This window comes from Electrona antarctica, assembly GCF_951216825.1.
Source record: "Electrona antarctica genome assembly, chromosome: 9".
Classification (NCBI taxonomy): Eukaryota; Metazoa; Chordata; class Actinopteri; order Myctophiformes; family Myctophidae; genus Electrona; species Electrona antarctica.
The window spans coordinates 34,091,061-34,105,879 of NC_136790.1; the positions used below are offsets into that span (position 1 = coordinate 34,091,061).

The 14,819-nt window shown below is 41.5% G+C and overlaps 2 protein-coding genes across 2 annotated transcripts in view; one reads left to right on the forward strand and one right to left on the reverse strand.

Moving 5' to 3' along the window:
- LOC306930227 (proteinase-activated receptor 3-like) overlaps nt 1–14,819 on the reverse strand; it is a 401,892-nt gene that overhangs the window by 275,877 nt on the left and 111,196 nt on the right.
- Nucleotides 1–14,819, forward strand: part of dock3 (dedicator of cytokinesis 3) — a gene marked incomplete at both ends in the record, with an annotated part of 242,237 nt that overhangs the window by 77,588 nt on the left and 149,830 nt on the right. The window contains one exon of the mRNA XM_079511052.1: nt 13,937–14,020. Coding sequence (XP_079367178.1) covers nt 13,937–14,020 — 84 coding nt within the window. The remainder of the gene's footprint in view (nt 1–13,936; nt 14,021–14,819) is intronic.

The window sequence follows — 14,819 nt, forward strand, 5'->3', positions numbered from 1 at the left end:
TTCACAGGGCGTCAACTGCCGCGTTTTTTTCAAATTTCTGAGACATTTCTGAGAAACTCAACATTCAGAAAGTAATGAATAAATGACAAAGCGTCTTTCAACACCACAGAGTGAGGTCAGCAGTGAGGCATATGCATGAGACGGAGAGTGAGAGAAAAGAGTGACAGATTCATTTCAATAAGTAGGTTATTCTTTATCACCGATATAGAAAATAATGTTCAAGGACATCTCCTCTTTTGATAATGACAAGATCATGTCAACATGCACGCGCACGCAGCAACATGCACGTGCACGCAGCAACATGCACGCGCACGCAGCAACATGCACGTGCACGCAGCAACATGCACGCGCACGCAGTGTGTGTCTGTGCCGTGTGATAAAATCCGGTGAAAATAATCTCCTCCACATGAGTATAAAAACGGAGCCTCATGGACCCCAGAATTAAATTAACTGTGGATCACTGTCTCAACAGAAGAAGGAAAGACATATTTCACCATATGGTGGAGACTCGTCTAGGCCCTCATGGACTGTGAGGACTCCAGAGCTTTCTTCAATATGAAAGATATGTATCGGAAGAGAACAGGATCTGTAAACAAACATATGTCTGCAGTGGTGGAAAGTAACTAAGTTTATACTTTACTGGAGCATTGCACATTTTCTGTACTTTTACTTCTACTCCACTATACCTCAGAAAAATGTGTGTAGGCTACTTTTACTCCACTACAATTATTTTAAAACTTTAGTTACTAATTAGTTGTAGATTGTGATTATTATTACAAAACATACATTAACCACTTCAGCCCTATATACATTTTCAGCATTTTCAGAATAGCCATCTGCTATTTTCTGAATATTTTTTATACATTTGAACACTTGTGTACATTTTGATACCAATACTTTTGTACTCATTTTGAATTCTGTACCTTTACTTGTAAAGGAGTATTTATACATTGCAGTATTGATACCACTTTGACGACTTTTTCCACCACTGGCAATACTGTCTGTCTGTCTGTCTGTCTGTCTGTCTGTCTGTCTGTCTGTCTGTCTGTCTGTCTGTATCTTTATCTAACACTATCTCTCCATTTCTCTGTGAGTGTGTGAGTGTTGAGAGAATGTAGATTAGAAAGTCGAGGCGTTCTGTATTCCATGGGAGTTTCCTCGTTGCTTAGAAACAGCGCAAACTTTTGTCCCCAGAAAACCTCGCTCCTGCTGCGTCCGTCCATCTGCACTCATCACAGTAACAGTAAATGTAGTACATTTACCTTTCAGTCATTAGTACAGGTTGTACTAATGTACTAACTTGTGGTCAGCTCCCAGTACAACAGTATCAGACTGTGGTTGTACTGGTCAGCTCCCAGTACAACAGTATCAGACTGTGGTTGTACTGGTCAGCTCCCAGTACAACAGTATCAGACTGTGGTTGTACTGGTCAGCTCCCAGTACAACAGTATCAGACTGTGGTTGTACTGGTCAGCTCCCAGTACAACAGGACTGTGGTTGCTGAAAATGAGCAGTAATATAAGTAAGAAGAAGAACAATTACAGATATAACATAAGACCGGCTAATGTACATAATGCATGGTTTTAAATAAAATATATCAATAAAATAACAGCAGATAATACCAAATGTGAACTAAGTAAGTACTTATATATCGTCTCTGTAGGCCAATTGTGTCCAAAACTCTTACTTTCAGGATAGAAATAAAAAAATAGCACAAAAATAATCTACTCAACTCAAAACGTGTTGCTTCGCTCCGCGTTTCGAGCTTGCAGATCAGCTACTTTTGATGCTTTTGTGTGACATTGTAGTGTGATCAAGTAGAATACTGACGTCACTATTGCGAAAAGTGATTTCTCTATGGAAAATAACATTGGGTCATCTTAGAATTGTCTCATAAGAATTGTGGTCAACAAACTGTCTCTGCGAAATTGTCAGGGAGTTGGCTCTGTATCGTTTACGATAGTCAGTCACTCATATTTGATACAGTCCGCTCATTTAGCGGCAGTAACATTAGTGTTTTCTCGCGGTCAGTTGATTCTTCATAGCGATATCCGCCGTGATCATTTGTTTATTTTTGGAACACAGTTCTTATTTGATGTGATAAAAAAACAGTCTATGGGGATTAGGGAGGAAAATAAAGCGCGACCCAGCCAGGTAGGATGTGTAAATTACGTCAGTCTTTGGTTTCTGCCCAGCAGTGACAATGATGTACTCTTTACAGTTTGTTGTTGCCAGTGCAGCAGCAACACCTGCAGTCTGAGTCATATACACACACACACACACACACACACACACACACACACACACACACACACACACACACACACACACACACACACACACACACACACACACACACACACACACACACACACACACACACACAGAGGCCTGTATGCCTTATGATGGCCTCAAGGATTTGTTCAGCATTCTGCTGGTCAACAGCTGGTGGCGTGAACAGTACATTGGCTATAGGGTCATTGATGATGATCCACTCTTTCGTCAGTGGTGGAAATAACTAATTACAAATTTTACTTTACTGGAGTATTTCAAAATGTCAGTACTTTTACTTCTAATCCACTACAGCTGAGAGGCAAATGTTGTAATTTTTACTCCACTACAATTATTTGAAATTTTGGTGTTTGTAGTTACCTGTAGATTTGGATTATTATTACAAAACATACATTACCAACTTCAGCCCTATATACATTTCAGAAAATAGCCAATCTACAAGCTTGTAGATCGGCTAATTTCAAAAGATTTGTATACATTTGAAATATGAAATATGAAATATGAAATATGAAATATGACATATGAAATATGAAATATGAAATGTGAAATGGTCCATCCCTCCATCCATCCATCCATCAATCCATCCATCCATCCATCCATCCCTCCATCCATCCATCCATCCATCCATCCCTCCCTCACTGGAAGAAAGCCAGTGCTGAGATCTGACCATTTGTATTTTGTATGTGTTCATCTTTCTTAGTTCTAGTTGGAACTGTAGCAGCTGCGTTCTAAATGAGCTGTAGCTGTTGGATAGTTTTTTTGTTATTTTCTTTATTCTTTTTTTTTTTACCCATTAAAACCAGGAAAGCATCTGTGTCATTTTAGATTTCAGCGTTGGCTCTTTAAAAATAGCAGATGTGTGACGTGCTGCAAGTACATCTGCTAGTTTTGAATGTTTTTGAAAAATCTTGAAAGTGTGAGAACTATAGCGATTTAGAAGGCTTTTTGTATAGAATCGGCCTCAGGTCTTAATGGGGTTAATCCAAACATAAGCCAGTGTTGATGAGTCATTGGTGCTAATAGCTGGAAGTTTTATAGGCGTGATGTGTTGAAAAATGACTCAATACTAAAATGTACAGAACAGGCTGAGGGCTATTACTGTACAATTGGTGTCTCTTTCCATGTGCACTTGTCCATCCATCCATCCATCCATCCATCCATCCATCCATCCATCCAACCATCCAACCATCCATCCATCCATCCATCCATCCAACCATCCATCCATCCCTCCCTCCCTCCCTCCCTCCATCCATCCAACCATCCATCCATCCATCCATCCAACCATCCATCCATCCATCCAACCATCCATCCATCCATCCATCCATCCATCCATCATCAACCGATTATCCAGAGTCGGGTTGCAACAGTTCCAACAAAGATTTCCAGACTTCCCTCTCTTGAACAACATTAGCCACTTCCCGAGGTGTTCCTTGAACAACATTAGCCACTTCCCGAGGTGTTCCTTGAACAACATTAGCCACTTCCCGAGGTGTTCCTTGAACAACATTAGCCACTTCCCGAGGTGTTCCTTGAACAACATTAGCCACTTCCCGAGGTGTTCCTTGAACAACATTAGCCACTTCCCGAGGTGTTCCTTGAACAACATTAGCCACACCCCAGGTGTTCCAAGGCCAGCGTCGATATGTAATCCCCCATCTGGTCCTTGGTCTACCCTGCAGGGTGGGACATTCAAACTCATTGCGGCCGCTTGTATCCACGACTGTGGCGACTGTGGCTCAGGAGGTAGAGCAGGTCGTCCAATGATTCATGGGTCGGCGGTTCGAATCCCGGTTTCTCCTGTCTACTTGTCGAAGTGTCCTTGGGCAAGACACTGAACCCCAAATTGCTCCCGATGTGCTGGTTGGTACCTTGCATGGCTTCTGCCGCAATCGGTGTATGAATGTGTGTGTGAATGGGTGTATGTAATGCACAATCTATGTAAAGCGCCTTGGATAAAGGCGCTATATAAATGCACCATTTCTTTTCTTTGATTTCTTTTATTGTCTCTGTTTTTGTTATGTATTTTTGTTTTCTTGTATTCACATTTATGTTTGATTTCTGTTTCATTGTTCGTGTTTCATTTTTTAAAATAAAAACAAAGTTAAAAAAATAAAAAATAAATGCACCATTTCCCATTTCCCATTTACAACCTTATTCTTTGGGTCATGACCCCACACTTCATGACCATATAGGTGAGAGTAGGAATGAAGAATGCTTGGTATAGTCCGGTAGACCAGGTGCATGTGTTTTCACATTAGCTTAGTCTGTCTGTCTCTCACTTTTGAGTAACAATATATATTTATTTTCACACAATAAAATCAGACAAACGCATAGGCCTAATAGCTCAGATATGCACAAGCATGCACCCGCACACACACACAAACGCATGCACACGCGCGCACACACACACACACACACACACACACACACACACACACACACACACACACACACACACACACACACACACACCATGTCATTAGAGCATGTTCTTATTATTAAACGTATGCTGTAGATTATTTAACAAACACATGTGACATATAAAGGTCAGGTCACCCCCTCCCCAACACACATACACACACACACACACACACACACACACACACACACACACACACACACACACACACACACACACACACACACACACACACACACACACACACACACACACACACCATGTCATTAGAGCATGTTCTTATTATTAAACGTATGCTGTAGATTATTTAACAAACACATGTGACATATAAAGGTCAGGTCACCCCCTCCCCAACACACACACACACACACACACACACACACACACACACACACACAGTAGGTAGATGGTAGATGGTGATTGGCCCGGCTGTATACAGTAATGTGTTCTTCCCTCCCACATTAATCATCATTAGACAGGCTGCTGTTTGCTCCCAGCACGCAGCTTACAGCTCATGCTATTAATCAGGAAGCAGCCCTACAGTGCATGCTGCAGCGTCTCATCTGCCACCACGGCAGCTTTAGAAGACATTCACTCACTGTACTGATGCACTGCACTGGCCACCGAACGAGGGAAAGGCCACCCCAGTCTGGTCTGTTGTTGTGTTTCTGTCCACACAGTGAAGCCCTATGCTGTCGTGAGAAGGAGAGAGAGAATCATTGACCTTTTTTCCTGAGTGTTTCATGAGTAGCCTAGTCAATTTAAATCGCAGTAAGTTAACCCATTAAAGACGTAGCGAAAGCATCTGACTTGTAATGTTTTGTAAACAAACAACTCCAGCGTCACGGAGCTATACGACCCATAGCCTGAAGGGATGCGACGCTCGATTGGTTCAGAAGCACACAGCCTTCTGTTTTAGACTGAAACTTCAAAATAAAATTCCCCAAAAGCCATTGCACCCTGTCTTTAAAGACCTAGTGAAATGACTTACACTTTTAGACCATCATATGGGCATACATTTTCACTTTTCATTTGTGTGTTTTTATATCAAAAGTCTATAAAAATCCAATTTTAATGACTTCCTTTGAACGAAAACATGTGATGACGTGTCGAGGCTCACATGCATAATGAATCTTGATTTCATTCACCTGTTTGATTCCTATTGCTGCGTCGTCCTTAGGTGGTGATGACATCCAGACAGTGTACTGTATTACTCATTTTAAACTTAATCATCACGCTAAAATATGTATCTGAAAACATTATAGGTTAGAACTAAGCCATGAGCTTTGCTCCACGTCTCTCTATGTATCTGAAAACATTATAGGTTAGAACTAAGCCATAAGCTTTGCTCCACGTCTCTCTATGTATCTGAAAACATTATAGGTTAGAACTAAGCCATGAGCTTTGCTCCACGTCTCTCTTTGTAAACAATCAATGCATGTGCGTGGATGTGTCCGTGCATGAGATGGCGCTACGTACGTCCCATAGCCTAAAGGGATGCCACGCTCTGATTGGCTCAGAGGCTGAAACACACTTGCAAGCTGTTTCTAAAATGTAGAAACAACAATGTAGAAATAACAGATGTGCAAGCTCAAAAAGCACAAAGTGACGCACTGTATGAGAGTATTTCTACATTGTGGTATTGGTACTTTTACACTGTATGAGAGTATTTCTACATTGTGGTATTGGTACTTTTACACTGTATGAGAGTATTTCTACATTGTGGTATTGGTACTTTTACACTGTATGAGACTATTTCTACTTTGTGGTATTGGTACGTTTACGTAAGCACAAAATGTTACTTCTTCCACCACTAATGCTACAGTATCTTTCTTCTGTGTTCAATTCACCAGAACATTACTTGTCACGGCTTTGGAAAGTGACTTAGGTTGTTTTGCTGCTACTTCATGTCAGGAAAAAAACCCCACAGTATTAATGATTTGTGTAAGTGTCATAAGGGAGGCTATGAGGAGTGTGATTAAATAATAGAGCTCTGCATCTTCCCTGGCAAAACTCCCACAGAGACACGCCAGCGTAATAATTAGGGCAGCGAGAGAGGGAGAGATTGGCTGGCACTGCAGTGCATTCCCTCTGGCAATGTCTTATTGGAACAACACTTTCAAAGTGTTTTAAGGGTCATTAGGGTGATGGAATATCCTGGGCACATAAAGGACCACATACTGTAAAGGACCGTTAGTATTGTAACTGTAAGTAAGTAATGGGTATTGTATTGTGTGCAGTGACAACAGTAGCAGCTGTACAGTAGTATATATTTTTCGTGAATTTACCTATTGTTTATCATACTACAGCGTCACACAAAAGTATCCAAAGTAGCATATCCACAAGCTCGAGACGTGGCGCAAAGATCTGCTACTTGTGCTATATTTTGAGGGGCCTATGCCCAGCTTTGTGTGTCTGTGTGTACCACGTAATGTGATGATTTGATTGGCTGAGCACGGAATGTGATGTATGATGATAAGAGCGCCCCTCACTTCACGCAAGTGTGATTTTTAAATAAAATCCTGAAAAGTATCAGTTTTGGAGATGTGAGGTATGGACAGAGACAATATAGGGAAGAGTGTTGAGAGAGAAATTCACTTGAAGTCATCAAACCTTGACCCAGCTGTGGTTGTCCTCACTGTACTAGGTCCACAACAATGACACATTGTTCAATATATACTGTACTAGGTCCACAACAATGACACATTGTTCAACTGAAGTATAGTATAACGAGGTCTCAACAGCCAGTAGGTATTAGAATGGATCAGTTCGTTTCGCAGGGCGAGACCAGCATGCATTGCACCAGCAAGTGGAACTGAAGCCATTATAACCTCTCTTCCAGATACTTAACCTATTGATTGATTGATTGAATTCTTTAAGCTTTATAATGACGTTCACACGGGCTTGTTGCCATTGTGCATGGTCCTATGTACTCAATTCATCATCAATGCATACAATGCAAGACAAATCGTCAACAATGGGGGGGGGGGGGGGGGGCTCCTATGGCCCTTTGGTGGTGCCTGTCAGCAGGGGGTGTTGAACGGGAGTAGCAGGACTGATCTGGCAAGGTGTCCAACACAAATATGCGAGGGTGGTTAAGTGGCATAATGACAAATTGGGGTCGAAAATAATTGGCTTTACCATCTCTGGCTGAGTTCATGCAATGCATCATTGTCATTGTCCTGCATACTGTTCTATTCTACATGCTACTTATAGTGAGACGGAGAGACAGTGCCCTCGATGACAGAGACGGGCTGAATGATTGAGGTCATGATAAGACAATGTCTTAAAGACATGGGACAGCCTTTAGCCCGGTGCTATGGCCTTTGTCTCGGGAGTCAGTTCACAATAGTGTGCTTAGAGTGACAACGACAGACACAGTGACAAGGGGACACACAGACAAGACGGACATCGATGACCTCATGACATGTGCTCAGAGTCACTCTTTCATGACAAAGACGACTTCTGTCTGTTCAACCGCGAGCGGCACTGTTGCTGTTGGAACTACTAGTATGTTTTTGTTATGTTTACACTGCAATGGTAATAGCTATAGCAGTGGTTTTCAACCCTATTCATATAAGGTCCATTATATTCTGCATTTGCGCCACACACACCACCATTTGATGAGATTTAGCAACTCAGACTTAGAATATTTTGTTGTAGTTGGATAAGATTGGATAACATTTCCATGCTGTATTGATGTTGATAGAGATAACAATTCTTCTACTTTCTCTAATTTGTGTAGACTGTAAATTAAATAATGTAGATCTATGTTTAACAATATATAACTCTTGAACTCGTGGGGTGGAGTTTCTTCCGTGACCAACTGTTGGTGTGCAAGAAAAGTCTGTTTGTGTGAGATTAGCTCCTCACACACAGACAGACACACAGATGGGTTAAAACATAATCTTTGTGCCTGGCCTTTGACCATATAATAAAGTGAAACTTGGATTATTATGATGGTGCTTTAAGTGGCTGTTGTGGCTACTGGGAGAGTGAGAGACACCAAAACAGTGTTAATTAATGTTGTCTACAAAAAAACAAACAAACAAAAGACTAAGATGTTAGGAGGGACTAGTGAAGAAGAGATCCAGCGGAACAAAATAGACAAGTCGTTTGGTTGCGCTCGGGTGTTGCACTATGAAAATAGCAGATCTACAAGCTAGAGCTTGTAGAACGGCTATTTTCAGCATGCAACCAAGTGTAAAATCAGGCATTACGACGCCTTCAAGGCCTGCCAAAATGCATTATTGTCGACAAAATCAACTGTAGATTTAGTCGTCGACTAGATCGGAGAAATGATCGAGTTTGCCCTTCTCACTATAGCAATGTGTTGTTCAGCTAATACACAACATAAAAACACATCTATGGTAACTGTTTACAATGCAAAGTGACAAGTGATACAATGATCCATTATAGATTAAAAGGCTCTTGTGCCTAAGGGGATGTTTAGAACAGGGGGAAACACAGGCTAGTAGTCGACGGTACTGACATCACACTTGGGGGAGGTACTTGACTCATTCATACAGTAAGTGTATACTACTGCAGTGGTTCTCAACCTGTGGGTCGGGACCCCCAGGTTGACCCACATGATTGTGCGGGGGTCCCCAGATAACAGTGAAGTGACAATTTAAGGACTTTTAAGACTCTTTTAATACCTAAAAATCACACCCGTGTGAAGTGAGGAGCGCTATCTTATCATTCATCACAACTATTAAATTACATCCTGCACATTATCGTTCATTTCCAATTCCATTCTATCCGATCTGTGGCATTTCAACGGCTTATTTCTTCATGAATCCAATGAAATAATATAATATAAATAAAAGTTTTTTTACGGCTGTTTTTCCCATATATATATTCTTTTCCTAATTAGTATCATTTAGTCTAGGATCTGGCTAAGATATGTATGCACTTCATTTAGGAGAGAATATCTCAATTTTTCTTGGCTAATATGACCCCTGCGAACAACTTGGGAACTGTGAAAAATTCTCTATCCGGGGCGAAATACTCGAAAATGACCACACCCTTTTTAAAATGACCGCTAGTTCAAACATGGCTCTATTTTCTAAACTGTTGGACTGTTGGAGCTACAGATTTTCTGAGGTGCTCAAAATGTTCAGAAAACTCATGTTTGTTGAATCCGTGCCCGAGCCAGCAACCCTCCAGGTCATCATTGTGGCCAAATCCAATATGACCGCCAATCCGCCACCTGAAAAAGGTTTTGTCTACAACTTTTGAACCAGATGAATGCAAACTTGGTGTGTAAATCATGTTTTTTGACATTTAGAAACATTTTGGAATGCTTATCTGTATGACTGGGTGTGGCTGAACCTCTATTTTACCAGAGGTGGACAGAGTACTCGACCTCAGTACTTGAGTACAAATACGACCTGTTCAGATTTACTCCACTACAAGTAAAAGTAGCTCAGTCAAAATGTTACTTGAGTAAGAGTGAAAAATGATATGATATTAAATGTACTTAAGTATTCAAGAGTAAAAGTAAATTCAGGCCTGGACTGGCCACTTGACGTACAGGGCATATGCCGGTGGGCCACCCAATGAATGGGCCGCTCCATACATTTCTTTTCTTTTCTCCATTCCATTTCCTTTTTGACCCTGTCCAGCCCTGCACGCCGCGCGCGCGCGCGCGCACACACGCACACACACACACACACACACACACACACACACACACACACACACACACACACACACACACACACACACACACACACACACACACACACACACAGAGAGAGGTAGCTCACATCATATGTAGACTACTTAAGAAAAGTATCTGGTGTTAAGATGTATTTAAGTATCAAAAGTAAAAGTATTAAAGACCTTTTCATGGTACAAAGAAAAAAAAACAGCCAGACTACTGTTTCTCTTTCCTTTCAGAATAATGCAGCTTTTCAAGTACCGGTACTTCAGCTGTTTTTGTGGAGAAATTTGTCTTAGACATCAAGCGTAGCCCTTATGCCCATGTCGCCGCAGAGCAACGCCAATACATCTTTCTTGCAACATCAAAGAAAACTGCCCTCTTCAAGTGGCTGCTGTCCATTACACCAAAGAAATAATTCTCCGTCTACATCCATTAGCTAGTTTTGTCGTCCACTGGTTTCATCTGTCCTTCAGTGTCCTGGGCTGAATGAAGGTCTAAAAGCACATCAGAGGAGCTTGTGCTCTTATAAGCCGGATGCTTAGGGGGAAGAAAGGGAAAAAATACCATTCCTTAATACGAACGAATGTATACAGAACTTAACCATGCTAGTCTGCCTCCAATATTTCAATTCAATTCAATTCAATTCAATTCAATTCAATTCAATTCAATTCAATTCAATTCAATTCAATTCAATTCAATTCAATTCAAAGGGCTTTATTGAAAGGGCTCTTTCACTATATCCATAAATCTTCTCTTTGATCTCCCTCTAGGCCTCCTGCCTGGCAGTTCCAACCTCAGCGTCCTTCTACCGATATACTTACTATCCCTCCTCTGTATGTGTCCAAACCATCTCAGTCTGGCCTCTCTGGCTTTATCTCCAAAACATCTAACATGTGCTGTCCCTCTGATTCATGATCCTATCCATCCTTGTTACTCCCAGATAGAACCTCAACATTTTAGTCTCTGCTACCTCCAGCTCTGCTTCCTGTCTTTCTGACTATCTCTAAAACATAAATGTGTAAACTACAGATGTAATTTTATTGAAACAAGACAATAATAGCATAAGAGCTAAGAGCATAATAGCTAAATAATTTATGCTGAGCATTAGTCAAAGGTATCACATTTTAACAGTATGTTTAAATTGGAAACACGTGCGAGCAAACACACCCACACACACACACACACACACACACACACACACACACACACACACACACACACACACACACACACACACACACACACACACACACACACACACACACACACGCTCTGTCCTTTAGATTCATCACGGAGAAGACCTTTTTTTTGTCCTGATCATACAACTATATATCGAGGTGCAAAGGATTCCAGCTTTTCATAATTCCAATGTGTTTCTAATGCTCAAAAAGCACAAAATAGGCACCAAGTTTACAAAAAAGGACAAAGTTAAAATAAGTAAAACAAATTGTCAGATAGTCGCCATCTTTGAAATATGCAAAATAGAGGTTCAGCCACACCCAGTCATAAAGATGATCATTCCAAAATGTTTCTAATTGTCAAAAAACATGATTTAGACACCAAGTTTGCATTCATAGCTCATGTGGTTCAAAGGTTCTAGATAAAACCTTTTTCAGGTGGCGGACTGGCGGCCATACTGGATTTGGCCACTATGATGACCTGGAGGGTTGCTGGCTTGGGCATGGATTCAACAAACATGAGTATTTTGAACATTTTGAGCACCTCAGAAAATGTGTAGCTCCAACGGTTTAGAAGATAGAGTCATTTTCGAAGTAGTGGTCATTTTAAAAAGGGCGTGGTCATTTTCGGGTATTTCGTCCCGGATAGAGATATTTTCACAGTTTCCAAGTTGTTCGTGGGGGTCATATTAGCCAACAACAGTTGAGATATTCTCTCCTAAATGAAGTGCATACATATCTTAGCCAGGTCCTCTACTAATTACAATGTAACCAACTTGCGCAAGCATTAAAAAATGGGTTTTAATTGTCGGGTAACGGAAAATAACGGAAAATAATCTAACCTTTTACTTTTCTCAGAAGGTAATTTGTAACGGTAAGGGATTTTTTTTTAACGATGCCCAACACTGATCATTGGTAACACCTGTGAAGGAAGTAGGCAAGCTGCCTGGAAGTTATTCTGTGTGCATATAGCCCATTGGCACCGGGTGAAAAATGGGTTACACACATTGTGGAATACGTCATAATGTTGTTCCCTGCCACACGCATAGCATGCAATCACTTTATTGTTAAGTTAATGTGTGAATTCCTTCAGAAAGACATTAGCCACACATAAGCCCTCACCTCGGACGCCACAATATCACATGATAAGGGCTATTTGAACTGAAGTCTACATTCTGGCTTCCCCCAGGCCCTCCTCCTGCGTATAAGATATGCTTCCTCAGATGGTTGCTGGTCGGAATACACTTTCCACATTTTCTTGGACTGTATACCGCGTAACACGGTAGAACGCACCACTGAGTAAAATCATATTGAGACAAAGTTTATTTTATAAGTGTGAACTGGCCAAGAGCCAAGAACACTATAAATAAGAACCACAAGAGACATTAACATAAAATAGCATAGCATAGCATTCTCAACTCGACTCAACTCAATTTTATTTACAGTATATAGCACATTTAACATGACCAGGTCGACCAAAATGCTGTACAGGTTATATTATATAATAAGCACAAACAAGCAAACATTAGCTCCAGTGAGGGAATACAGGGCTACCTCCGCTGTCACTGAAGGCCAAGGAGAAGAAATACGTCTTTAGCAGGGATTTAAAAATAATAAAATAACTATCGAGCGGCTCTGATGTGTATGGGCGAATTATTCCAGAGCCTGGGGGCAGCCGCCGCAAAGGCCTGTTCAGTGACTCTATGCCTCAGCCATATATCAAAATATTTGTTTCACTGAGTTTTAGATCCAGGGACAAAGTGTGCCCCTGACCATTGCATAATACTGATTCCTAGCAGCTAGGCTAGAGCACAGACTGTGAAGTGTGTGGCCTTCATTCAGGCAGACCCTTACAGCCTACTACTACTGTGTAAGTGACACACAGCCCCAGAGATCAAGGTAGTGACAGCTACACACACTGCTGTCAGCCTCACAATGGCTGAAACATGACAAAGGAGGTTGGGATACGATCGATAAGGTTATCCCTCCCTATTCCCTATACCACTTCAGGGATCGCCGTGGGATTACTCACCTTAATGGCTGCGTTCACTCAAGTGAAAAACGTGCCGAGTGATGCTGAGCAAAGAATATCTCTAACGCTGTATCCTACTGGTCGTAGACCAGTCTACTGCAGTGGTTCTCAAAGTTGGGTCCGGGGACCCCCAGAGGACCCCCAATTTACTCACTTTTACTGTGTATGCATTGGATATTTGAAAATAGCCGATCTACAGTACAAGCTCATTGTGAACTTCAAAATCTGCTATTTCTGAGTCCCTGGCACAGCATATTTTCAGATGAGGGTTCACTGCTGTTAATATTGCTGTTTCTGTACTATAATCATCAACATTTTTCATTGTGTTTTTCTCATCTCCTCCACAGTGATCTGTAACTTCCGAGGCTCCGTCGCTCAGGGTCTGGCTCTGGAGGTCGGTGAGACGGTTCAGATCCTGGAGAAATGTGAAGGTATGTACGTGTCTAATAAGGTCTCATCCCAGGGTGTCCAATTAGACCTGGGTGTGTCTGCGGCTTCTCATTCCAACAGCGTACAGTTGGTTTAGCTAATGAGCACGGGGAGGCGATGGGGGGAGAAATTGGATACTTTATTGATAGCTTACCCTGGGCGGTTCTTGTGAATCTGTTCACATAACTCCTCGAAGCAAGCATGCGCACACGCGCACACACACACACACACACACACACACACACACACACACACACACACACACACACACACACACACACACACACACACACACACACAATGTTCTACAGAGGCAGTACCGGCAGTTGCATTTTGTTAGGCCTTCGCTGAGAGGTTCTTTGATCAAATTCTGTAGGGATCGCGCTGCAATCAGTTCAGCAGCAGGCCAAGGGTTCTTTTAGGACAAGGAAATGACTAGTTAGTCTCTAGTATTTACTACCTTGCCCCCTCCATTCCATGCCTGGAATGACGATGTCTTCTCCTCCAGGCTACAATCACTGCTTGCGAAGCAGGGGTGGAAAAAGTACTCAAAAGTGTCAATGCTGCAATGTAGAAATGATCTACTACGTTCTAAGTGAAAGCCTGGGATTCTAAATATACTTGAGTAAAAGTACAATGTGTTGGTATCAAATTAGAAAGTGTGCATTATGTGCATGTCTCTCCTATTTCACAAGTTTTCAAATATATCAGTATATATATTTGTAAATAGCTGATCTACAAGCCTACAATGTGTTTCATATCGTATCTCCATATCTTAGCTTTTTGTGTGTTTTTAGTAAA